Genomic DNA, 27,728 nt, shown 5'->3' with positions numbered 1-27,728 from the left:
TTTGTGTATCTGGATTGTCACGTAAACTAAACTTCCAGAGTTAAAACATACATCACACTGATTAAGAGGTTTTGATGAAAACGATCGATCACTATGGTAACCACTATATCTTTGCTGTCTCTAAGGTGCAATGTTGGAGAGGCGTGGCATGGGTGAAAATTACTGACCACTTTCAGACCTGAAGATGGGCCAATTTTATATTTTGGAGTGATTCATCTTCCCAAACATAGACGATCTTTGACTGGTGCATAAGTCACGTAACCAAACAGGACTAGTGAGGGTGGAGCTGGTACCCACTCAAAATAGAAAACTATGAAGCATGGCAGTGTAGCCTATGAACTTCCCAATAAAACATGTCATGTATGTGGTCAGCAGGAGGAATGGCTTAAAAAAACAAACAAAAACAAAGGCAACATCCCCAAATACTGAGTGAGAAACATCTGTACCAAATCCAAACATCACACACACCATGAAAAATAAAACAGCAAGATCGACGTTTTATTTCAAGACCATAAACTCACAAATTATTGGCTTTTTCGTTCAAAACACACAAAAACCAAAATATTTCCACTTGACATGGTTTGACTTCACAAAGCCAGATTGGATTGCAACAGCAACTTTAAAAGCACAGCCTCATATCCATCTCCACCTCACATTCTTGTACAAGTAACTGGACACAGAGTAGCACATTTTGGTAGTAATTCCAACCAAAAAGGGGTCATCAATAATAACAATGATATACTGAATGTACGAAAAAATATATCTATAACCAGAAGCATGTCGCACTCAATTTATACACAAGGCATTCAAAAACAAGGCAATCCACGGTTTGTGAAATCAAACCAATCACTTGAATTTAATATCATGACAGTCCAAGTTATAAAAAAGAAAAAGGCTTCACAGCTACACATATCAACATTTAGAGAAAAGAGTGAAGTTGAAATTACTACAGCTAACAAAACGGACGAAAGTAAACAGCACATCTTGAGGAAATCTTCAGGGCATGACTGTGACCATGTTGGTGTTTAAAACAAGAGTCGAACGGCCTAATTTACCTTTCGCTCTGTCGAGGAATACATTTGATGGAGGAGCGAGGCCGATCTATGCGTTAACTCATTGACCTAGGAATGGTAACTGACAGTACATTCAAAGCTTTGGCAATTAAGGCAAAACAAATTATGAAGACATATTCAACTGTGAAATGGCATTGAGACACATTATTAAAACGCAGGACATGATTTAGACATTGTCTTCCCCCCTTCCCCAGCTCCAACCCCAACCCCCGTCACATACACTCAATATTTTCACCATGTTTACTTAGCTTGATCTCTGACGTTTCAGATTCTTTTCCTCTAAAAGTCATTCCCCAGTCACTGAGGGACTTGACTAAACGCTTAAAACTGCATTACGTTAAAACTAAAGTGAAATGGGAAAACTCAGTACTAACCTATACATGCTTGTTCAGTATCTCTAGTAAAAATTTTAACACTTACTCAGATGAGAGAAAGTACAAACGATAAAAATAAAATTTGTCAGTTTCAGTGAAAGCATCAGACATCCAAAGCACATTAAAACAAAAATAAAAGAGTTAGTCAGGAAAGTAAGAGGAGCTGCAGAATATCTAGCCTACCCAACTGACAAAATGTTAAAAACATGTCTGTTCGTTTAACAAGATCGTATTCTATGTTTTTAAAAAGCAACTGGAAGGGTTGTACGTTTTGTTCGTGCTGCGCCCTTTTCGGCAGAGCCGGATGCCGCGCCGCGCCTTACGGGACCGTCCACCGAGCCTCATCGCTCACTTTAATTCATAGATGCTTCAGTGCTTGGCAAGTCAGTATCATCAAGTGGGGCGAAGCTTCCGTCCTGATCGACGACCGTTTCTTCAGTATCTTCTGCGTCTTCTTGCGGCATCATTTCCTCATCCTGCTCCACCTCCTGCTCCACCTGCTCTCCTTCATATTCCTCCTGCTCAGCTGATGAATCTTCCTTTCCTCTCGTGTGGCGCCGGCGTTTCCCCGGCAACGCGCTCTCTGTTTGCCGTTTTTTGACAGAAAGTTTGGGGCGGCCTCTTTTTCGCGGGGTGCCGTCGACACTTTTTACAGTACCTGAGGGACGGCCTCTCTTTCTTGGGGTCCCGTCACTGGCGGCGCGCGGCGAGGATGAAGTAGTCGCCGGCAAGTTCTTTCGTAAGTGAGCGCCTTTTTTAGACTCCGACTTGCGAGGGCGGCCTCGGCTCCTGCGGGGGGTCGGAGCGGCTCCCTCTGGAGGGTCGACACGCGGGTATTTCCTCGGCCTTCCCAGCGGCTTCCACACTTTTGGTTTTTTCAACTCCTCGGGCGATGGTAAAGGGTACTTCCTCGGCCTTCCCCTCTTAGGCAACTCTTTCCTCGGTCGACCGCGCTTCTTTCCCGTCGTGGCGGAGGCGATCGCTTCCACTTTCCGCGGCCGGCCGACCTTCCCACGCACCTTAAAGGACGAGGGCGTCTTGTTCAAGGAGCCTTTTGGTCGCCCTCTTCCCCTCTTAGGCGTCTGGGAACCGTCTGTGACCTGTTCAGTAGCTGTCTTTTGAACTTTTGCTGGCCTTCCCCTCTTCCGCTGAGACGGCTTCGAGATGCCGTTCGAAACATCTCGCACCGACTCCTCCGCGTTAGTCCCATCCGCCTCTGCCACGTGTTTCCTCGGCCTACCTTTCCCCCTTCTCGGCGTGTTTGGGTTTCCGTTGGATAAGTCGGCTCCCGACTCCGCCTCGCTGCTCACTTCTCTCTCCTTCATCAACCTGGGTTTCTTGTTGGGAGAACCTTTTGGCCGACCTCGTTTCCTAGGTGTTCTCGAACTGCCGTCGTCCTCTTCCCCGCTCATGGCACTTTCTGCCTCACGCTTCGTGGATCCTTTTGGCCGACCCCTTCTCTTTTTTGGCGGATTCGGTCCACCGTTTGATAAGTCCGCTCCCGATTCATCTTCACTGGCAATAGCTTTGTTAGGGGTTTTTTTGTTGGAAGAGCCTTTCGGCCTCCCTCTTTTCTTAGGAATATGGTCTGTCCCGGAACCCTCTTCATTACTGGCCTGTTTATTGGACTCTGATCCTTTTGCCGTCTGTTGCTGAGAATCATCAGCATTGTCGTCTCCCGATTCTTGTTCACTTTGCTGCGCTGTGCGTTTCTTGCCGGCGCCTTTTGGACTCCCTCTCCCGCTGAGGCGCTGTGTGGACCCACCATTGGAAAAGTCTGAACCCAGCTCCAACAAGTTAACATCTGTAACCCACACCTGCAGCTTCTTGGTTCCTTTCGGCCGGCCCCTTCCTCTTTTAGTCGGCCCGGGGCTGTTGTTGGACGTGTCTAACCCGGACTCACCCTCACTGCTTCCAGCGTCTCCTCGTCCTTTCTCGGTCATTCTTGTTTCCTCTTCCATACTGCTGCCTTCACGCTAGCCCAGCTCGGCTTTGAAAAAACGTTCGAGCTGCACCTGCAAAATCACACAATGAAAAGTATAATTAAAATGTGTCTTTCAGTTAAGACAAGAATCGATTAAACCTTATTGCATAACTACGGGTAAGTGTAATATAATAGTGATCCCGGTTTTCCATGATACCACAATTGCAGATTTTTTCAGGGAAAACAGATCATATCACGTAACATGGACTGTACTGCAGAAAAATTGTAATGTCATATTATAAAACCATCAAAAACATTGTGCATCACCGTCTCTAGATGCTACTGAAAGACAGCTGAGCCTTCAGTCACTCCTGCCAAGAGTTACCCAGGATGCTTTTCACCACCCATAGACAGCAAGTCATCACTAGGGAAACTTCTACAGCACAGAGCACAATTTTACAGCTAATATAAATATTCTTTCTGTGCTACATGTCCAGTTTTCCTCTTTGCTGTGTTTCTTTTTGGAGTTGCATTAATTCACATTTGACTCAGGAATAAGCAGCTGAGGTATCATGTAATTTGCTATATTTCAACTACTTTAGCTATCTGTGACAATCATTTTGATTGGTTAAAATATTAACTTTTCGATTACTAGCTTATATAAGGCATGGCTTTAGTAATTTTAACCATAATCTAAAGGTTAAATAAATTAATTTCCATATTTGTGACTGTATCCTATGCAGGCTACTCAAGACAATTTAACATTAATTCAATTTTAATGACAGCTTATAGGCCTATTCCCTTTTTTTTCTTCCATATTTAAAAGCTATATTTCTATGGTAGTTTATCACCATTATACATTTATTAGGCAACAAGTTAGGTATTTGTACAGATTTTTTTTTTCTGTTTATGGATTTATTAATACACCAAGAGAAGTTTAAAATGATAGCTGAAAATGTTGTCTCAATTTCATGAAAACGAATATTTGTTTTGTTATTTTGTATGCAATTAGTCATCATTTGCATATTATTCAAAATATTACTTGAGATGAGCCGAACATGGCTCTGGCTATTTGCTGGACGACAACACTGCAACAGCAGGAGGGTCATCATCCTGTCTAGCATTAGCTAGACGGATCGCTAGGTGCTTTGAAAGCAGTAACTAAAACATGTGCACAATTAATATCGTTGCATGCAAATACTATGAATTTCATGCTCTTTAATTGCTTATTTTACATTTAGAAATAAAGGCAACTGGTGAAGTACGGCACAAATCCCATGCAATATCAATCATAACTGAAAAGACAATAAATTTAGCCAGTTTTCGTGGAGCCGTGAACAAATGCTACGAGTATGGTTCGTTGTTTTCCAGGTAATAGTCGGCGACAAAATCGACGGCGATGCAAAGAGTAGCTAGCGACCTGGACGAGAGAAAATATTAGATTTAACAGAGTGCGGATCTCACCTGTAAAATTTATTCTAAGATATCTGCTTAATTTTCCATAATATATTGTTTGATCAGATGAACACATGAACCGAAGTTTCGCATTTATTGTTGCTGTTGCGACCGCTTCCGGCGTCCGTGACGTTTAGGAAGCTCCGAAGGAAACCGGGTGTTGAGGTTTAGTTCCACTTCTGTGACATGTATACAGTGTACAGTGTTATATTATACAGTATCATACAGTATACCACACCTGCAACGCTACTTTTGGATCCTTGCGCCCCCTTCCTATATCCATATGAACAGTTTATATAGTTGTGCAGCTCATGCACAGCTTGGCTTCTGTATTTATATTGTTTAAAAGTGTTTCTTTTGGAGTTGCATTAAATCACATTTGACTCAGGGTGAAGCAGCTGAGGTATCATGTAGGTCCAATTTTCCATACTTGACCTGTTTTAATTATCTATGTGAGAATCATTTTGATTGGTTACAATACTAACTTTTGATTATTAGGTTATAAGACTTGGCTTTAGCAATTTTAACCATAATCTATAGGTTAAAGAAATACTTTTTTTTTCATATTTGCGACTGTATCCTATGCACTTTGTAATGTTTTTATGGAATTGTTTCATTTACTTTAATATGTTTAGCACCTTTGATGTACTCAAATACAGACTATTTAACATGAATTCTCTCTATTCTCTATATAGGTTTATCATTATTATTATTCAATTTATTAGGCAACAAGTTAGTTATATGTAGATAGTTTTTTCAGGAGAAGCTTAAAATGATAGCTGAAAATGGTGCCTCCATTTCATAAAAAACGCATATTTCACTTTTTTGAATATTGCAGAAAAACACTTTTAAACCCGCAGATTTATTGTTTTTTCCCGTGGAAAGCTGGGGGAAATGATATGATCTACATGAACAACCTAGTCTGCACAGTAAGAGGGCGTGTTAGATTACCTATGCATATTATTGTGTAACTGTTATTTTGCATGCAATTTGTCATCATTTGCATGTTAAGCAAAATATTACTTAAGCTGAATATGGCTCTGTTTATTTCATGGACGAGAACACTGCATCGGCAGGAGCGTGTATCATAGCTAGACGGATCGCTAGGTGCTTTGAAAGCAAGACTAAAATATGTGCACAATTAATATCGTTGCATGCAATTGCTGTGAATTTCGAGGTCTTAAATTGATTATTTTACATTTAGAAATATATGCAACTGATGAAACACTGCATACATCCCATGCAATATCAATCGTAACTGAAAAGACAATGAATTTAGGCAGTTTTCGTGGAGCCCTGAACAAACGGTACGAGCACAGTTAGTTGTTTTCCAGGGTATAGTCGGCGACAAAATCGACGGCGACGGAAAGAGTAGCTAGCGACCTGGAGGACAGAAAATGTTAGATTTAACGGAGAGCGGATCTTACCTGTAAATTTTATTCTGTAAGATTTTTGCTTAATTTTTCATGATATATTTTTTTTTATCAGATGTCACATGAACCGAACTTCCGCGTTTGGGTGTCCGTGACGTTTAGGAAGCTCTGAAGGAAACCGGGAGCGTCGAGTTACAGTTCCACTTCTGCATCTAAAGCGATTACCGTGATTTGTGACAATATATACAGTATACAGAGTGTACAGTTCACCACAACTGCATTGCTACTTGTGGATGTACTCAAATGCAGACGATTTAACATGAATTGTTTTTAAATATACGGTAGAAAACTACTTTTTGACCCGCAGATGTATTCTTTTTTCCCGTAGAGCTGGGGGGGGGGAATAATACAGTATATGCAGTATCATATACAGTATACCACACATGCAATGATACTTATGGATCCTTACGGCCTCCTCTTCCTATAGCCATATATAGTTTATAACGTTGTCCAGTTTATGCACAGGTAGGCCCCTGAATTTATATTGCAGGGAAAATGATGGTGGATGGGATTTGACTGTGTAAAATACAAGGATATAACTTTAACCAGGTGACATATCTCGTAACAAGTGAAAAATAGCTTGCTAGTCACATGCTTGTCAGCGATGAGCGTCTTGGCGTTACATTTCGTTAGTTTACAGCAGTGGTGGAAAGTAACTAAGTACATTTACTCAAGTACTGTACTACAATTTTGAGATACTTGTACTTTACTTGAGTATTTCCATTTTATGCTACTTTGTACTTATACTGCACTACATTTTAGAGGGAAATATTGTACTTTTTACTCCATTACATTTATTTCACAGCTATAGTTACTAGTTACTTTTCAGATCAATATTTTATATTTAAAACATTTGATCATCTTTATAAAATAACTATAAAATAGCATTGTTACAGATTAGACTACCCAAAAGTATAGCTAAATTGTTAAGATTAGCTTCACGTTGACAACTTTAAAATGCTGCTTACATGTACATGTATGTCAATAAATCAGTATTAATATTCCAATAATTTATGAAAAATATAACTCTAAATGGGGACAGTTTGCATAATGAGTCCTACGTTTACTTTGATACTCTAAGTACATTTTGCTGCCAATACTTACGTACTTTTACTTAAGTAAGATTTTGAATGCAGGACTTTTACTTGTAATGGAGTATCTTTACATTGTTGTATTGCTACTTTTACTTAAGTAAAATATCTCAGTACTTCTTCCACCACTGGTTTACAGTCTTATAAATGGAACCAGCTATTAATGACCAGTGATGATACCTATATCCATTGAAGGAACAGAAAACAAAGACAACATCGCTACAATATTAAGGCGCTTTCCTCGTCAACCAAATGCGCTTACAGCACCATCTCAACTAAAACTGCTTTTAGGGACGTGGGGATACGAGGAGTTTCTCTATATAGAGTGTAGTATAGTATGTAACACTACAATTTATTTCTGGCAAACATCAAGTACATGGAATAAAGTTAACTCCTCTTTATTTTGAAATCATGCTAATAAAACGGACATTGTACAAGCCATTGTTATAGTTATACCATTTTGACACAAGCACATCATAAACTTCACAGCACTAGGTGGCCCGCTGCAGCCAGGCGTAATAATCAGAGACCAATGAACTTTGCGTTGTGGCTCAGCACTGCCCCCTGTTGACACATTTGCTCAGTGTAGTTCTGGTATTGCGCCTGGTTAAATAAAAGTAATTGGACAGTAATGATATTGTTATACTAGTGCAAAGAAGGAAACAAGTCTGTGTAAAATTCATAACTAGGTATTAAGTCGCCCAGCAATCTGTGACTTTGGCACTAAGTTTGAAATGTATATGAGAAGAATAAAGATGCATCCACAAAAGATAATCTTTAGTAAAAGAGGGAATTATTGATAGATATTATACAACTTGTGAAAAAATGGCAACTCATCAGTCCCTCATCAGATGTGGTTTATCATTATTTAGTTCTTGCTGGACTTAGCATTTTCCCATTCTTACCTCCCTCTTGTCTTTACTGAGCCTCTCCGCAGAGGGGAACCACATTGACTATGGAAGAAAAGACATGAGAAAAGGATAGAGGAGAGAAAAAAAAGGCAAATTAGAAAGAAGCAGATTATGTTGCGCAGGGTGGGTGGATAAGGGGGTGGAGTATGAGGTAAGGGCAGAGTGATGAGGTCAGCCTCAATAAGGCAAGAAGAATGCAAGAGGAGAGAAAGAAATATGCAAATTGTGTTTGTGTGTGAGAGAGAGAGAGATAGAGAAAGAGAGAGAGGGAAGTTGTCAGTTCAAAAGAGGGAGAGAGAGGCTGAGAGAAAATGACAGACGTGGCCGGAGGAGAGGAAAGCAGCGCTTGAGAGAGAGAGACAACCCCGGAGAGACTGCGTGCTGAACCCGCTGCCCCGTCTCAACCCACCGCCCCCCCTCTCCCTCCCTCCCTGTGTGCTTTGCCATGGTTACCAGACAGGGCTCCCAATGCAGCCAGTTAATGTGTTTTTCAGCGGCAGGGGCGAGCTGGGTACTAATGTGTCTTAGTCTGTCTCCCGCACAATCAATGTCAACTGTCCTGGGATGCACAAACACACGGAGGCGGAGAGCCGGGTGGCACCGAGCCGCGCTGGCTCCACGTCAGGCCGGGCACGGCGTTTTCATGGATTTACTTGAAAAGTGCAAGCTCTGGTGATTTGTTAAGCTGTCATAAATGAAGTTTAAAATACGTACAGGATGACAATAAAGACAAAGCGTTTGGATTTGACTACTGTGTTCATTATTTTCAGTGGCAGCCTGATATCACAGGTTGATTATTGCTGCATGAATGTGAAAGGTTTATCTGGGCCTGGTGTGGTGTACAGCTTACACTGCTTAATTGCCACAATTGCAAGGCATATAAAAGGATGTGACTGATTCAGTTTCATAAGTGGTTTATTGCATGCAGCAGTTTGTATGACCTTTTCAATCTTCAGTGTTTTATTGATTTACATGGCATTTAACACAAATCAATTCAAGACGACAAAGTTTTCTAATTTCTTGAAAAGAATAATTTTATTGTCATATTTTCAGTACCTCAGCTCATCTAGAACAAGGTGCAAATTATTAGTCCATAAAAATGATGAAAAATGCACCATTTATTTTCTCACCAGACTTTCATCAGGGTGTAACAATAATGAATATTTTCTGTACCTGCAAGGAGCTTTAATAATTCCATAGACGAATAACGCATCAAGGTCATGAGTCTTGGCTTGGCTGTCTTTTCATTCAACGACCATCACAGCCTTCCCCCGTTCCTCGACCACAAGCCTTTTACAGTGAAATTTTCAGCGCCTGCAAGGAGACTTAAAGATCCCAGGTGGAGTGTACATCGGGGTCACAACCCTTGGCTGCCTTTTTATTGAACCTTGTCAGTGTTCGGGGCACAAAGCCAGCCAAAAGGTACTGCCCCCTTCCAGTGAAAACCATGTTGTCATTGGCTCTTCATCACGTCTGGAGAGCTGTAGGAATTCTCTCCAGATGAATTCATACAGTCAAGGACCTCAAATTCTGAGAGTTGCATTACTTCTATTGATATTTATGATTTCCTCATGTTGTGAAAAGCAGACATTCATAAGTTACTGTCTTTTAATAATCCATTTGGACACAATTTAGTCTAAATCTAGTATAACAGACGCTGCTGTGGTCTCCGGGTGAACACGTATGCAGCCTTGTTCCCAAGGACCTCACCTGTGACCTTTCATATCATCACAGGTTAAGGGTCTCAGGGACAGAGAAGCACACCTACAGGTCCTGCTGGTCTGAGGAGGGAGCCGCTGTGTGTCCGCTCTTGCATCAGCATTTGACACAGTTTATGCACAACATCTCAAATAGTACTGGCAGTGGAAATTCAAGGTGAAATGAAATTTAAACATGAAAACATACACTTCAGTGATGGAGTACATTCTTTTTAAAGCTCATTGCAATGCCATTTTTATATTAAACCTGCTATATATATACATTTTAATCTACCGACTGATACATATCGTCGTACACTATGGGCAAAATATATTATTGTGAAATATACCCCAAAATGAGAGACCGTTTCTATATCGTCTTGTATGGTTACCATAGTTCGTTACCAATGCGGCTGCAGTCCGGCATCTTCTAGAAATGTTCCCTCTTCAAAGCTGCGCACATTCTGGACCGGATCACGTCCTGCGAAAGAAGCAAGATGTTAGAGAATGTCTTTCGACAAATAAATGTCTACGCTCGCAGCATTATTTACCAACATTTCATTTTCAGGGCCATTTCACTGTCTATCCTCATGACTTAGCCAGCGCCTGTTGTTCAGTCTGTGCAGTAAGGCATTCAAACAAAATGCCCCCTGCTGGCAGACAGACAGACAAAGCATTTGAAGACAGGCAGACACAAATCCTCAAATTTTATGTCTAAATCAGGATTTACATATGGGATGAACATACAGTCGTCGGGCCTGACCTGTGAGCGGTAAGATGTGACATGGTGGCCGTATAGCGCACCAACACACAACACTCTTGTCTGTGCACATGCATGAAACATCCATAGACAGCTGTGCCTGGAGCCGCAGACAACACTGTCTTCTTATATTTCCTACAGGCCTTGTGATCTCATAGGATTATGCAATCACACCCCCATGACAAAGATGTTCAGCCTTGAGGGAGTAACATTGATTTACTCTCCCCCAGACAAATAAATGTCACACAAGCCTAACACTACAGATGCCTCACAGAGAAGATGAGCAAGGGTTTAAACAACTGGTATACAGTTGAAGAGCTCAATTTGCATCACATCAAAGTCAATACAGACAACAGCCTTATCATTTGCCAGCAATCCAGAACGAATCCCTTACTTAACACCAATATATGTGTGTGCACAGGTGCATACACATGCAGACAAACATGCGACTCAACAAAGGCAATATAGAACATGGAGCCAGTGCTGCCTGTGTGAGAAATTAGACTCCCTCTCGCTCTCTGTTTCCTCTTTGTCTCTCTGCTTTGAGATATTTTTCTCTGTCCCAGTTTTATGAGCTCCTCTGCTGCTCTCAAAAGCTCGAGAGAGACAAAGAACGCAGCATGAAAACCAGAGGTTAAAGGGAGAATGAACACAAAATATTCTAATGTAAAAAAAAAAAAAAAAAAAATAGCCTATGTCAAAAGGAATGAACATGAAGGTGGACACAAATGAGGGAAGATGGCGGGTCGAGGTGGTCAGTCAGATTGCTTATCTCGATTTGTTTGCTGGCCCGCTTAAGTCATTTTGAACTCACCATTCCGGCTTTGCCTGGTGTAGAATGTGTTCCTTACATGAACACACACGCACACAGACACACACACACACACATTTTTACTCATGACCGTGTGCACATGCATACATACAAGTGCATGCACATAACACGGGAACGCGCACACACACACACACACACCACAACGCACTCTTACGATGAGTTATTGATCCGTTTTCCCCCTGAGAAAAAAACGACAATTAATCCACTGGTAAAATAACGCATGATAAAACCTATCCTGCCCCATCTTCGCAGTCTTCCTTGTTCTCAGAGCTGTAAGCGGCGGCAAAACGGAAAAGCTGCCCGCTCTATTCCCCTTTCGCTACCCCTCCATCTCTCGCTCTCCTCTTTTTGTCTCTCCTCTTCTTCTATCCCTCTCTCAGGCGCTGTCCCTGGCTCTGTTTTGTGCCTGTCTCTCTCTGCCAAGTCACATCACTAATTCTCCAGGCGATTAGAGTCCGAGCAGGCAATGTCTATGAGGCAGGTAGGCTACACACACACACACACACACACACACACACACACACTCACATACATACAAACACACTCAAACACACGCAGACAATTGCATTGATTCCATTATCTGGTGCTGTACCAACACCCCCACTTCCCCCAACCCCCAACAACCACCAGCAGCGCCTCCATCTATGACCCCCTCCTTTCATAAATCTGTGTCACCTACATACATCACACACACACGCGCGCATGTACACACACACACACACACACGCTCATATACACACACACACACAGACACTTATGCAAGCATGCAGTATCTCTCGCTATCGCTCTTTCTTCTTCTCTTGCCTGCACACTCTCTCTATCACTCTGTCCCCGCCTCCCCCTGCTCTGTCTCAGCCCTTCCCCTCATTTTCATCTATCCCTCCTCGTCTCTCTCTCTCTCTCTCTCTCTCTCTCTCTCTCTCTCTCGCTCACTCTCTCTCTCCTACTCTAACCCTTACATTTTTTCCAGGCGTGACGTCCCGTCTCGCCCATCTTGCAGTCTACGTTCACGCGCGCCTGTGTGTCTGTACATGTGTGTCTGTCTGTATTCCTGCACGTATGTGTGTGGGTGTCTATTACTCTGTGTGTGTGTGTGTGTGTGTGTGTGTGTGTGTGTGAATGCGTTCATGCATCTGGAAGAGAGAGGAAATGTGTGCATGTGAGACAGACTGAGGGAGGTGCGCATGTGTGTGTGTGTGTGAGAGTGTGTGTGCGCGCATGTCCTCGTGCACCACTGTGCTCATGCATCTGTGAGAGAGTGAATGTGTGTGTGTGTGTGTGTGAGGGAGGGAGGGAGGGAGGGAGGGAGGGAGTGGGGGAAAGAGGCGGTGGAGGGAGCACACAGACAGAGGCTGTGGATTTCACACAGCATGAGGATCAAAGCCACAGCAAGCCCAAAGGTGATTAACCTCCCAGCCATTCTGACCGCAACACTGCCGCTCCTCCTCCATCTTTCATTAATACAACAGACTGCTATCTCTGCGCACTTTATTACACGTCAATCTGTCCGCCTTTGCAGCACAAATTTCCAAACATCCACCATCCTGTCGCGAGTGATAATGAATCCATCAAGAATGTGAAAAAATGTAGCTGAACTTTGCACCTTTACATGAAGAATCACCATGAATCATGAAGTACATTCGACTTAATTTGTGTCAGATTTAAAATTTTTCTCGACAGACACTTTCTTTTAACTCCAAAAAAGACGTAATCTTCAAACGGCACGCAGCTGTGGAATGTGCAAATGGAATACGACACAATAAAGCTATGATAAATGAACTGAGAAAATCTAAGAGAGCTGTTTCAAGAATATTAAAAAAACAAACCAAAAAGAAAAATATAAAAAATGGCGATGGTCAACATGTCTGAAATAAAGGAATGTCAAGATGAAATGCTGTAACCGGCCTCAATTTTAAAAAATAGCGGGTGGCAGGCCTTTGTATTGTCACGGTTATATTTCTTCTTGAGTTGGAACATGCCGGGGAGTCTTTTCTTTGTGTGCGTACAGAAAAGAGCAGCGCTAGGCAGAGATTGCTGATATATGCTCTTTTTTCCCTCCTCACTGGAGCACTGCAACGCAATGCGGATACTGACTGTCTGAGCCACTAGCCAGACACACTGGGGGACTAGGGGGGGTGGGGTGGGGGGTAGCGGAGGGGGTTGGGGCGCTGGGAGGAGATGGAGGAGGAGGAGGCGGTAAGCAAGTTCATGTACAGCCCATGCTTCAGGACACACTGATACTAATGGCTGGGGATACTGTCATACTCTACCATGTACATACACTGTAGTTAACTTTGAGATTTTTATGTGTACAGCAGGAGCGGGTTTCAACTGAATCAATGCACGAAGAGGATTTTCTTCATAATTCTAAAACTAGAAATCTTTTGCCCTAAAAATGTTCTTATATGTAAGATATAAAAGAAATATCTATTATGAGTCCAAGGCTCAAGGAATTGCAGTTTCAATTTTATATTTTGAAATGAGTGGAGGTGCACAGTAAGAACAAAAGAACTGTTACTATATAGGCAGTATAGACAAAAAATCCCCTCTAATGGTGTCTGTGACCAGCTGATCATAATCAGGGATGTGCTTTTTTTCAGATTTTTTCAGGTTGTTATTTTTCTAATGGAAGATTTCACCCGTTTCCCTGCTTTTGTGCTTCCTGATCGCATTCCAGCATAATGTTGTAAAGGGAGCTGTTCTCTGTGTTTTGTGTACTGCATGCTAAGAAAGTACAGAAACACACAGCTATTGATAGTTGGCTCTATACCCCATTGGACTGCACCAAATACCAAATCAAAGAGCACTGCAGAGCAAGGTGGCTGTATTGATGTCTGGATTAGCTGGACCTCCACAGCAAAATCAGATTAGTATTTCAGACTCATTCGATTTGAAGTCAATGCAAAAATAATTTTCTGCCTTGTTGTCATGTTGGGATTAAAAAATATATCATTACACTAGATATGATATTAGATGTGATCTCTATAGCAGTGACCTTCGATGCAAATTTATTTTTCACTTCCATGTTCATCCTTCAGTAATACAGAACACACAGAATGCGATAAAGTGAAAGAGGAAAAGAGTAAAGATGTACATATCTAATATATTTCAGTCAGTACACAAAAAGAGTATATACTGTACACAAAATATACAACTACAACACCCTCCTAATATTGACTTGCACGTTTTAAGGCTTAAAGACTCTTTTAACATCCTTTCCTTCATCACTTCTTCATGATTAAAATGGATTTAGCAGGTGAAATCATTATGGGATTGTAGTCTATATTATATTGTAGGCTATTGTATCTTATTTATTTATTATCTTATTTAGCAAGATTCATGTTGCCAGTCTATTCCACGGTGTAAGAAGGTGTTCCTAATATTTTGTGTGCCCAGTCCATTTTAGAACTTCCTCTCTAAATGCCGATTTTTTTCCATGTCAGTCTTCATACTTACCACTTCACCGGGGATGGAGGGTGATCGCATTTTGTCTGAAGTTTAGGTGACACCGCAGGGAAAGCTAGAAGGTTGTACAGTTATCTCCAGGCTGTTTATTATGCGAAACCATACAACCAACTACCTCACACTGCAGAGCACTGGAGCAGGGTCATCGCTGGAATCTCTTCCTCTCTTCCCCCACGCCGAGACTCGTGTTTTTTGTACCGTCTGTCTGTCTCTCTCTTTCTGTCTCTCTCTGTCTCTCTCTTTGCCCTTGCCTCCTCTCTCTCTCATTACAGTATTTCACATATTCATTGTACAGCTTCACTACTTTTCAGATGAAAAGAATCACTATGTTTTCATATATCTCTTCTGAAAGCTTGTATACATTTCATATAGATTTGACTGTGGCAGTTCTCCAGTTCTAAGAGAAATCAAATATAAAACATGTCAGAAAAAGATGATAAAAAAATACTTTGTTTTACCTGGTTTGCAGCTACAACATTAAAGTGTGATACAGTGAAACTATTGGAATTATGCTATAATCCCTGCCAGATGCAGTGTGCTAACAGCTGAGATTATAACTAACCATGCACCCCTATGTATTTTTGTGGACTTGTCTCCCTCTTGTGGGTAGACACAGAAAGTAGAGACGCCCCCCCTCTCTCCCCCCACCCCCACCAGGGGCCAAGGCAGACCTTCACTGTCTCTGAACACAAAGGCAAGCACTTAACCTGCAGTTGCTTACTGTAGGCGTCTGCCTGACCTACTTCGGCAATACAAGTGGAGCTTGTGGAATCTTCCATATCCTTGAACACTCAATTCAGCACAACTGAACAGACTTCATTGTTTTTCTGTGGTTTAAGTCTAATAATCCTGTTCTGTTTTCATTTCAGTTACATTCCAGTATAGTCATGGTGTTTGAGGAAGGTCTGTATCAGATATCACATTTTCAGCTTCGTCAAAGGAACATATTTTGTTTGACAGTCATAAGTCATCATCTGCTTGGATTCTGCACTCATCTATGGCAGCGTATCAGCTCAACATATTGGACCACAATCCTTCTTCCAATTATATGATACTGCCAAAGGTATGCAATATCATATACTTATGGGAACATGAACAGTCCTGAGCAAAGAAGTGACTGAACAGAGTTTGCTTCAACTTATTTCAGACATTATGCATCCATTTTGAAGGCTTTTAAGTATCTGATACATAATGTACATCTCAAATTTAAATATGTGAAACTAAGTTCCGATATACTTTTGCTCATGTTTGGTGCTTCTCTCAGTGCTGCATTTACATAAATTTCTCAAATTAAAGTAATAACTGTTTAACAAAGGCATGAATGGTCTTGAGGCTGTGGATTATCATCAAATATTGTCACCTACTGTTACCTAACAAAATGGTGACAATGTTGAGCAACAAGACATTGCCTATTGGTCATTATAATAAAAAAGAAACTCTTATTTTTTATTTTCAGACTGGGAAGACTTAAATTACTATTATTTTGGTTCGATTTTTGTCCAGGAATGGCACAAGATTTCTCAGCACACTAAGAAAGGATCGGCAGAGTTGCACTGTCTATTAAGGTATATTTAGGGTAATGTAGAAATTGGTGCTTCATAGTACAGCTCTCTGTGTAACAAAAACGATCTAATGGGTAGGTAATTGGATGACAATTTGGAGTAACAGCACTATCAAGTCAATGTCCCTCATTATACTCCATAAATAATGGGGCGCACCCAGACATTCGACATCTAACTGAGGTGGAGATCTCTCATTCTCGCAAAAGCAGCAAATTGGCTGTTGTTAGCAGTCAATGGTGGTGTTTTGACACTCCTCCTGCGTGCCTCAAGGACTCATTGATTACTTGATAGCTGCTGCACAGCTGAGTTGCTAGGCCTCCTATTCAGCTTGGTCAATGCACCAAAAATACAACCTTCAAGGCTGAGATGACTGGGGCCTCACTGACAAAACTGGATTCAAACCTGAGAGTGGTTTATGCCTTTATCCTTAACAAATTACTTTCTCTATTGACCACAAGGTCAAGAGAAAGCACCATGGCTAATTGCATATGAATGTCTATTGTATTTACAACAGGTAAATGTGTGTTTGGTGATGAATGGCTGTTGGTCTTGCTGAAGTACTCTATGGGGATAAATGCTCACCAGAATCAGTCTCAACTTGCGATTGTACTTGACATTCAACCACTACTAAATGAAAGATGAGCCAAGTGAGTGCAAGTCTCAATAGGTACAGCACAGCGTGCTTAATAGAGACATAGCTAAATTTTTTTTCTTTTTATACTTGTGTTGGACAGCTTCCAAATGCAAACCAATTCACCTCGCCTGTCTATTCCTCTTTCCGCTGCCCTCTGCCATGCTAAAAGCCCACCCTCCGCCTACCCTTCATTTTCTTTCTTTGGCCGTCCTCCCGCCTCCCTAAGTGCCTCTTATTTGTCCTTCATCACCAAACATTTCAGGCCTCAAAATCTTTTACAACTTTTTTTTTCTTTTTTCCTCAGACAATCTCTCTGTTCATACCAACTAAGTCTCCCCCCTTCATCCCCTTGATTCCACTCCTCCCCTTTTTAAATCTCTCTCACCGTCTCATTCGCAGTCGGATCACGCATGAATGCGGCATGGTTGTGCCAATGCCAGCTCTTTGCCAGTCTGCCTGGGTGTGTTTGTGTGCCAATGTGAGTCTGGTGGGAAGCCCCTGCGCTGGATGCCAGGGCGGCGTATAAGCCCAAACCCCGGTTGGTGTGGGGTCAGGTGAAGCTTTGTGAGGATTACGGTTCACCCTCTTGAGTGAGCGAAAACAAATTAATCATGTTGAAACAAAGAACATACCTGGGTTCAATTAAAATCACAAAGATATTCGTAAACTTTAAAACTGTTGGAAACAGGTAGTTCTGCCGGTGCCTCATGAATATCCAATAGGCAGTTTTATTGTGACGTTATTTCATGATAACCTATACCTGTTGTGAAATTTCTACACCTCGTGACAATGAGCGGCCTAAAGCCAAAAGTTAGTTTACTAACTTAGTATTAGCACTTGCAGTAATCGTTCCATAAGTATTTATTTTTATGGTAAGCAGATATGCATTAGAGAAAAGAATAATAGCAACAATAAAATAATGTCCTTGTTGAACTAGCTGGCTAGTACCAAGGTGACCAACAGGAGTTGGATTAGTATTGCAACAGAAAATTTAAAGCACCTTTGGTGCTAAGAAGGCCTTAAATGTCTATAAATTTAGCCAAAAATTCCTTGTTGCCAGGCTATCACCAGTGTATCACCAGTTCACACAAATAAATAAAGACAATTTGTGAAATTATGCTTGCAAATTATGCTGTGTTTATGTAAATGTCTCAAATTAAAAGTGTTAGTAACGGTTATAAAAAGCAATAGTGACTTTGGGGCCGTGGATACTGTGTTGATCTTGCCTAACAACAAAAGTCACAATACTGAGCAATAACACATTGCCTCTCAGTCATTGTTGCTAAAATAATAAAAGTAAACTCTTACTTTGATTAAAAATCCATTATACAAGTTACAGGTTTTGTCTTAAGAACAATGCATATGTGTGAAGGTGACACAATTGCTATACTGTATATACAGAGATAGTGTGACTGTTTGGCAAAAAAAAGGTTTAAGAGACTCCTTTTCATCTGTGTATTTGACAGTTAAGCAACACAATTTATAATCGTTACATTTAAGTAAGAATATATTCAAATTCTTGGTTGAAAATGAAAAAAAAAATTGCAATTTATGACAGATATGAAAAAACGAAATTAAGGAATATTGCAGCTCATTAGCCTAGAGAGGAATCCAAAGTAGAAAATTGAAATCTCAGATCTCAGCTAACTGGAAAAAGACAGAAAATGTTGCTGCCTTGGCAAATACCTGCAATTTTGGTGCTTGTCTTTATCTTGAGTTTACATGGCCATTTATATATTGCGTGAGTTTGGATCCTTGAGAAATCCATCTCAAGATTTTGAAAATAGGCAGCATTCAAAAAATATGCATTGTGTTCTTTATCCTTGAAAAACGTTTCTCAGATGCATGAATTTGTCCAACAACAATACACAGAGCAGGAAGCCATCAGAGGGCAATGACTTGGAAGAATCCAATGGAGAAAGTGAAAACAAAAGAGTTACTTGATTGACTGAAGAGAACCAGATAATTCATGTGAGAAAAATAACTGAAATCAAACACGTGTCTGTCTCCCAACAAGACATTTTTGTCAATTATAAAACCCCTTTTTCTTTCTTCTTTCTTCTTACAAAAATACACAAAAAATTGCTCAGGATCGGCTGTCAAAGATAAAAGGATGTTCTCAGGTGACAGCTTCACCGTTCACACTCTTAGAGAGCGATGACTACAGTTTTGATGACACACAAAGACAACGGCACCACCCAAAAAGCGAAGGGCACAGAGTAGCAAAATCTGCCCAGCGACAGCAAATAAACGGTTTAACAGAGCCTTGAATCCATTGCCAAGTGCCACCTTCAGCAAAGCAGAAAAACAGACCAGCTCAACTGGAATGCAAGCTTCAGACAGCGGTTCTCAATCTCAGGGCCGGGGACTGGTGCTGGTCCATGGGATTTCACTGAGCGGTACCTGGTCTGTTTAAATGAATGTCAACTGCTCCTGGTTTCAATGTAAGGGGTTGTTGCAGGTGACGAGAAAACTACATAATGTGTCCACAAAAACAAGATAAACAGCAATCCCCATTAGAAATGACTGAGAGTCGTGTGGCCAGAAAACCTGAAATCCAAATGAAAAAGTCACCTCCCAAACAAAGACATATGGTCTCTTAGAACAAAATCACCACATAATGCTGGTCTAGGAGACACATCTTACTACACCAGAGCCGAAGGCAGGTGGAGGCATGAACCAAATGGTTGAGAGTGTGATCATTTTTTTCCTGTTAATATTTATAAAGATTTATGAGACTGTTTGGACTTTGGGAACCAAGACAGAATGCTATGCCACTCATGTCCCCCTCAAAACTGGGTCTGACTCCCTGCAGTGAGATCCGGGCTCCAGACCACTGAGGATGCTAACTTGCCTCTTCAGTCAGATGACAACATGGTTCAGGGCCAGGATAAGTATCTGCTATTCACAGACCATAAATTATTAGCTCTCTCAAGATGGAACGAAATGCCGTAGTGCAATTTCTCCCAAACCCCCCTTTTCACTCTCCTCGTACCTTATTTACAAAGGCAGAAAACGTTACCATGGGAACACACTGCCAGGCAACCTCAATGGCTTGGCATGATGCCCAATGGTTGCTAGGGCACTGTTGTCAATGGCTATTGGGTTGTGTGGGCCAGTTTCATGGTGTGTGTGTGTGTGTGTGTGTGTGTGTGTGAGTAGGAGAGGCAGAGAAAGCATGAAAAAGCAAGAGAAAGTGCGTATATTGGTGTGTGTGTGTGTGTGTGCGCGCGTGCGCACATGTGATTATGCGTACTATGTACCATGCACAGGGAAAGTACAAGGTGAGAAAAATTATGCACACAATTTAATGTTCTGATTCCATAATGAAGGCTTTTATGTGGGTCCAATATGCAATTATCTTAAATAATGTGTAACATTCTCTTTGAATTGGTTTTCTTACAGCTGGTTTGACTGTGATTGACAAGAAATGGGAAACAGCTAGTTTGTTGGCAATAGAACATATTTTATCTTAATAGAGTGTGTGTGTGTGTTTGATAGAGAGAGAGCAAAAGAGAGAGAGAGAGAGAGCGATAGAGAGCGAGTGCAATTCTTTAAGTGTGTGTTCCATATAGCACATGTAAAGTACATGGTAAGAATAACTGCAAACACAATGTAGTGGGCTGATTCCATAACCATGCAAGCACTTATGTGGGGTCCAATATGCAATTACGTTGAATGACATACATGATGGCTCTCTGATTTGGTTTTCTTTCAACAGGTTCGACTGGGTGATTGGTAACAGATGGGAAGCAGTCTGTTTATAGTAGTGGTGATATAACCATTTTGCCTCCATACATTGTCATTCAACAAAATACCTATGTTTTATGATGAGAGTGAGAATGAAAGAGAGAGAGAGAGAGAGAGAGAGAGAGAGAGAGAGAGAGGTTGCTATATTAAGAGAAGCTGAGAGACACATGGCGATGTTAGTCTCTCTCCTAGTTGAAGTTCTACATCACTGGCTCTGATCTTTCTCCGAAACTTCTCTGATGTCTCTTTCTCTCTCTCTAGCTATTTGCTCTCTCTTTCATTCCAGTTAGATTCAAAAGGCCTTTATGTGAATGAATGGGTAGAAACAGATGTTGCCGAAGCCTTTACCTCACAACTGGGGTCTAGTCGGAGAGTTTTCCCATGGTTCCCGCTCACTGGGGAGTTTCCAGGGTCGACCGCAGCATTCCTGAAATCAGCAGAGCATCATGCAGATTATTAGCACACCACAGGATAGGAAGTGGAACATCAATATACACATTCAGCCATAAAGTTGGAATAAGTAAACAAATAAAATCAACCATCCAGACATTACCTTATCTGGGCTTCGACCCAAACCCATAGTCTAATGCCATTTCCAACTGAAACCAAGCGCCTGACATCTACCATTTAATATTGTGGGGGACCCAATTATAACATAATACGACAAGATAAAAATATAATGGACCAATCCCTGATCAGAGAATGAGCACTCAGCAGCAGAAAGGAATGAATAGAAACGCAAACATTTATGACGGAGGAAGCATCAAACAATGTCTGCAGAGTATGAAATGGATTAACAAAGCGGGAGATAAGGGCGAGAGTGAACACAAAGAATGAATGGATGGTGGTACAAAAATACATGCAGAGTAGAGATGGTTAAAGACAATGCTGTTGAATAATACATTAATAATGCTGGAAAATACAATCCGACATCATAAATTAAACAGCAGCGAGCCAAACAAATGCAATAATTATGACACTGCAACACAATGAAAAGACAACAGAGATGGAGACGCGTGAGTGTGTGTGTTGGTCTGCGCTCATTAATTCCCACATGTGAATGTATATGTGGGTCTCTGTGTTCCTGTCTGCATGCACTTAGGGAAAGCGAGTATTGCCTGCAGTGCATCTTATCTAACATTACCGGGAGGAAGCACGGCCAACCCCACTCCCCCCCAACCCCCCTTCCCCCCACCCCGCCTCTGTTTCCCACCCCTTTGAACTGAAGCCGCTGCTGGAGATGCAGTCTGACTGAGCACAGCACGTCCTAAAAGGAGGTCAGAGGGCAGGACAAACAGTCTGGTGTCATGGCAACTTGATGCCACCAACCAAAAATTTGGGGTGGGTGGTGGGGCCGTAGGAAAGGTTGGTCAACCTGTCATCACTCTGCCAGCCAAATTAAACATTGAGCCTTAAATATACTCAGCGCTCATGTATTCATAAGTCATGTTTTATTTCTGCATGAATGTGAATGCTTTGGGTTTGGCTCTGGGCTTTTAATGCATCCCATTTGAACATTCCTCTGTACTCTTTAATGACAGTGGGAACAGTGGGAATCTATGAAGCGCATCAATGAGCACAGCCTAGCCTTTAAATTGATTGAATTTGACAGTTTCACATTGAAGAATATGGACAGTTGTGCTGCAATACATAAAGAGCAGGATAAATCATACCATTCCTCGCCTTTTCTCTGAACGAAGCTGCCAAAAATAATTCCCGTGCGTTTATTGTACTAACGATTATGAGTTGGACTCTTCAGCAAACCTGAGAAATGAACTGCAGCTGTAATTGTGTCGCCTGCCAGTGCCAGCCCCGACTGACTCTGTTTTCATCTCACTCCTGAGGTGTTGGATCAATATGGAATCCAGGCTCCTTTCTATGTCATTAGCTTGCCTGATGCTTGAGGAGGGACCTCTCTAAACCTTTGTGTCTTCAACCTCTGAAATCTCTCTGACTGCAGATGAAGAGTGTGTGTTTGCAGGTGTGTGTGTGTGTGTGTGTGTGCATATTAACTTTCAAAGCAACTGAAACGTATAACAGGTGTGTAAACGGGTGCTTCTCCCTCTGTGTGTGTGTGTGTGTGTGAGAGAGAGAGAGGGTGAGTGTGTGTGTGTGAGGTTTGTGTGCGCATGGTGTGTGTCCTTGTGTTTGTTCAATGCGGCAGAGGGTGGAGTGGCAGATCAATAGGAAACAAATGAATTCAGATCAATATTAAGCCAGGGAGTGAAGGAGAGAGAAGGAGAGATTGAAAGCGAGGGAGTGGGGTGATGCACTACAGAGGAGGAGGGGCGGCGGGCTGGTGGGCTGATGTGTTACCAGTAGCACACCAGCTAACTGTACACTTGGGAAAGACCACTCATTTCTACAGCCAAAACCTCAGTGCTTTGAGGTCATTGACAGTTAAAATGGATGGTTAAGCGAGGTGGAGAGACAACAGAATGAGACGCGAGAGCGGCAGTCTGGCATTCCTGCATCGCCAGTGATATTCTGTTTTAGAGGACAGCGGTAATGAGATAAGACTGGATACACCTCCTTTTCCAGCTATGTCTATATTTACTTTATTTTGTTGTATTGTATTTTTTTTATAGGTTTATAAGTCCTTTGTAGTCCATGCTGGAAAAGCACTACCTGGATATAAGAATTTGTACTGTATGTACATATCACTTTTTATTTTAGAATTTATTTTTTCCATCCACTCTTTCATTTGTTCATTCAAGAAGAAGAAGACAAAGAAGACTAAGAAGAAGAAGAAAAAGAAGATGAAGAGGAAGAAAAAAAAGAAGACGAAGAAGAAGAAGAAGAAGAAGAAGAAGAGGAAGAAGTAGAAGAAGAAGAGGAAGAGGAAAAGAAGAAGAAGAAGAAGAAGAAGAAGAAGAATCATCATCCTCATCATCTTTCTCAACATCACCATCTTATTGTTATTAGAGTATTTTAGTATTACACTGTTACAGCACTGTTTCTCTCTGTATTGTTGCCACAGACTAGTTTGGTGATGATTGAGGTGATCGGGTCATGGCTGTCAGCCACCTATCCTTGATCTCGGATTTTAGAGCAGTGACATCTGTCGCTGTCTGGGAGAAGCGGACACACAGCAGCTGTGGGCAAAGTGAACTTTGACCCCTGAATTACTACTCCATGCCCGCCTAAACAGCACAATTCCCACTCTCCAAACTCATGTAATAGACCAATTTTGATTAGTAGAATGTGATGGAGAAAATCCTGCGAGGATTAAACTTTGACCTTTCAACTTTAGCTCCCAACATCTATGACCAAACCTGAGAAGACCCAACTAGACCCAACTAGTTGAAAAAACCTGATGGGTTCAGGTTGGATTGGACCAGACTTTCTTACTGCCCATTTCTCACTTTAACTCCTGGGCTTGGAATGGAAAAAAGTTTGGTTGAAAATTAATCTTATTTAGACTATTATTAAAAAATCATTAGCAATTTCACGCTTTAGTCAGGTTGGGCTCACAAAAAAGTTATAACCCTCAGGCTTGGCTTGGTTTTGGACAGAAATTTCTCCAGTTCGGGTCAGCTTGGTCTAAAATGTTCAGGCCTGAGTGAAGCTGTGCTCCCTGTCTACCTAAATAGCACATGTAAGGTCCTCTGCTGAAATATGATATACCAATCTATATTCGTCTAGACTGTGATAGAGAAATTTTGAGTCCCCAGAGATTAGATTGAGTATCATATTCCTACAGTTTAGAATATTATTTTGAGCTGAGCAATACATGGGCAATGGATTACAGCAGTAATGATATCATCCTCTCAGTCTTTTATCTTCTTGAGTGTGTTGAAGTATTCATGGTATTTATACCAATAATGTGGGTTTACAAGTTTCGCAATATTTACACTCTATCTATTATCTCAGTGGCAATTATCAGCATTAAGCCTTTTACGGGTGAGATATATCATACCAGAGCAGTGATTTCCATCTCAGCTGAAAAATATTTGAGATTCTTTTGCCTTGGAGTATCGCCTCAAAATTGCAAACAGGATTACTCAGCTTTGTGTATCTGCTCATCTCTCGGCTGTGAGATCAAAGCATCAAGAGCCATTTGGGAGTTGAAACTGAATGGGACTTTGAAATGAAAGTGGTGAAAATAAGCACATGGGTGCTGAGTGCTGGTGAACGGCCTCCACTTCTCCTCTCCACTTCCAACTCAAGGTTCCTCAGCTCTTGAGATGGATATTAATGCCAAATGCCTCAGTTAGATTGGAGTGCTGTATCTATAGTGCCTTAGAGAAGATATGCACTGTGTGATATGGTTTAACTGAAGAGGCTAGCTGAAGCAGTGGAGCTCCCAGAATGAAAACAATTTAGCCTTGTGAGAGAAGGGCGGATGGCTGTTGGGGACACTGAACACCACTCATACATCGTTAATACAGACTGGATATGTGTTTGGACTGTGACAGGTTAAATTCTAAAGCCACTTTCACTTCACCTTGGAAAGCATGATCAGATTAGGTCCCAATATACTGATATATATGCAACGGCATTCATTCTACTATTAACACACCGATAAGATCAGCACAAAAATGAGCTTTAGCACACTGAAGTAAGGCTGTTTTTAAGACTTCATATTTACTGTACACTAATCGGTAAATGTGTTTTACTTTATTCTGGTCTAGAATTTGGTCTGGAAGAGGGTTATATTGATGAACTATGTTAAGTATCAATGATAACACAAAAAATAATTAATATCAGCTAGGGCTGTGCAAATAATCATGTGAAATTTTATATTGCAATTTTAGTATAATAGTCATAGAGTATTGGCATTGAAACAGTGAAACATCTCCCTTCACTTAGAACGGCAGCTTTAGTTGAAAATAGTCAAGATGTTGATATAAGATGCAAAAAGTGCAATAAAATAATTTTGAATCCTCATCATCATCATGATCAGGACTACAGTTGTGATTACAAATTTTTAGTACAATATCTAGCAAAATAATCAGTATTTTAATTTTAGCCATAATTGTATCAGGCATCTTATTGTCTTTTAGTTTCTCTATGTTAGCACTACTGCTTTATGTGAATCATCATAAATCACACATTTTGTAGCACCCAGTGGAGCAAAGAAGGGACTGGGCGAGAGGAGTATGCAGCCAGGGACAGCTGCCTTCTGAGTCAATCTATCACACTTATGTGGAAAATAATGTCCGTAGCAGGGAGTTGAGCAGTCCTTCGAACACATCACGGTCACTCATTTCACCCTTGTTGAGCTCGCACTATCATTTTCACCTTTGGCAATTTCCCTCAGTGAGAGCAGCTGAGAGAGAGAGTGTCCATGGATAGAAACGAGATAGGGAGGGATACAAAGAGATAGATGTTGCAGATTAATTATACTGAGACAAAAAGTGTGTGTTTGGGAGTGTGTGTGTGTGTGTGTGTGTATGTTATATGTGAGAAAGTGAGAGAAAGAGAGAGAGAGATAGATAGAGAGATAGAGAGAGAGAGAGAGAGAGAGAGAGAGAGAGAGAGAGAGAGAGAGAAAGAAAGGGGAGACTGCAGCCCTGAAACATGCTATGGCAAAATAGTTTTCCTTCTATTAATGCAAAATAAAAGCCTTTTTGAATTCAACTGAATTGATAGAGGAAGCAAATGCTAGAGAGTGAAAGAGAAAGAGAAAGAGAAAAAGAAAAACAGAGGGAGAGACAGAGAGAGAGAGAGAGACAAACAGACAGACAGACAGACATACCTGAGGCAGTGATGTAGAACTTCAACTCCGACCAGACAGTCTGTTCAAAAGCATGGAGAGGCTAACATTGCCATGTCTCTCTCAGCTTTTCTTCCTGTCTCCCTTTTTTAATCTGACAACCCCCCCTCCCTCTCTCTCCCTCTGTCTCTCCCTCTGTCTCTCCCTCTCTCTCTCTCTCTCTCTCTCTCTCCATCCCCCTGAGCTGTGTTCTATGTGTCCCGTCCCTGCCTCTCTCGATCTCCCTGCCTCTAATGTGCTTTGGCGTGCGTTACCCACGGGTCCCTGCGCGCCGCTGCCACCACCCTAAAGCCGGGTCAGGGGGCGGTGGAAGCGGCGCGCTGCCGTCTGTGACATCATCAGTCACTGCTATTACTCACGTCTCACCTCCCCTCACTGTCTGAAACTGCCAGGGCTGTGGGGGCTTGGTGGCAGGCCGCACGAAACACACACACACACATACACACACACCGAAGTACGCTGCACACATTCTAGTCAGACGTAGGTGAAAGACTATTTGAAGAGCTTCATTCCAAAATGCTGAGTGCAATTTGGAAATTTCTGCTTCCTGAAGTTGTTGTTGATGTCAATATTGTCTCACGCACATTTGAGACTGTCAGGTGATTCTAACCTCAAAAACATCACTGTTTCATAAGCACAGGTCTTAAGGTGATCCGTAATTTGAACAGGAAGCCATAATGGACTTACTACTTTCACGCAAGCAATCATTTTTGTCATAGTAGGTGTCAGTTTTTGAAATGGTGAATATCTTGTTTTGGAATGAATCTCTTCACTTGCAAATAAGGGTTGGTTTTAACCTAAACGGACTACCAGATGGGTGGGGTATAATGTGCCAGAATAATTCAGATGATGTCAGGTAAATTGCCAATCACAGAAAAGTATGCTAAATTGACTTTTGATTAATAATTAAAAACTTTCTAGCATTCATCGTATTGTACTATGTGGCAAACCACAGCCATCTGGCACCCAAGTAAACTGAAACCACAAATCAAAAACCCAGGTATGGTTCAAGTACTGTTTGGACAAAGAGTTTAAAAGAACAACAAGA

The 27,728-nt window shown here is 41.5% G+C and overlaps 1 protein-coding gene across 2 annotated transcripts; it reads right to left on the bottom strand.

Annotated features, from left to right (window-relative positions):
• Positions 1-490: 490 nt before the first annotated feature.
• On the bottom strand, positions 491-6,332 carry LOC139643008 (chromosomal protein D1). 2 transcript variants are annotated; one of them, XM_071518133.1, is made up of 2 exons: positions 6,254-6,332; positions 491-3,462 (listed from the first exon to the last, which is right to left on the bottom strand). In XM_071518133.1, the coding sequence occupies exon 2, from the start codon at positions 3,406-3,408 to the stop codon at positions 1,801-1,803; it is 1,608 nt and encodes a 535-aa protein (XP_071374234.1). In that variant the 5' UTR covers positions 3,409-3,462; positions 6,254-6,332; the 3' UTR covers positions 491-1,800. The 2 variants fall into 2 exon arrangements, with proteins under 2 accessions (XP_071374234.1, XP_071374225.1); XM_071518124.1 differs by lacking the exon at positions 6,254-6,332 and adding an exon at positions 4,836-4,953.
• Positions 6,333-27,728: the final 21,396 nt, after the last annotated feature.

Source organism: Centroberyx affinis, unplaced genomic scaffold (assembly GCF_046629955.1).
Source record: "Centroberyx affinis isolate AG114_WGS23_722 - 3 ecotype Tasmania unplaced genomic scaffold, CSIRO-AGI_Caff_v1 ptg000046l_1, whole genome shotgun sequence".
Taxonomy (NCBI): Eukaryota; Metazoa; Chordata; class Actinopteri; order Beryciformes; family Berycidae; genus Centroberyx; species Centroberyx affinis.
The sequence above is the reverse complement of the archived record's forward strand: the minus strand, read 5'-3'. Positions and strand labels throughout refer to the sequence as shown.

Excerpts from the sequence above, each read along its gene's own strand:
- LOC139643008 (XM_071518133.1), bottom strand. The coding sequence starts at position 3,408 with ATGGAAGAGGAAACAAGAATGACCGAGAAAGGACGAGGAGACGCTGGA.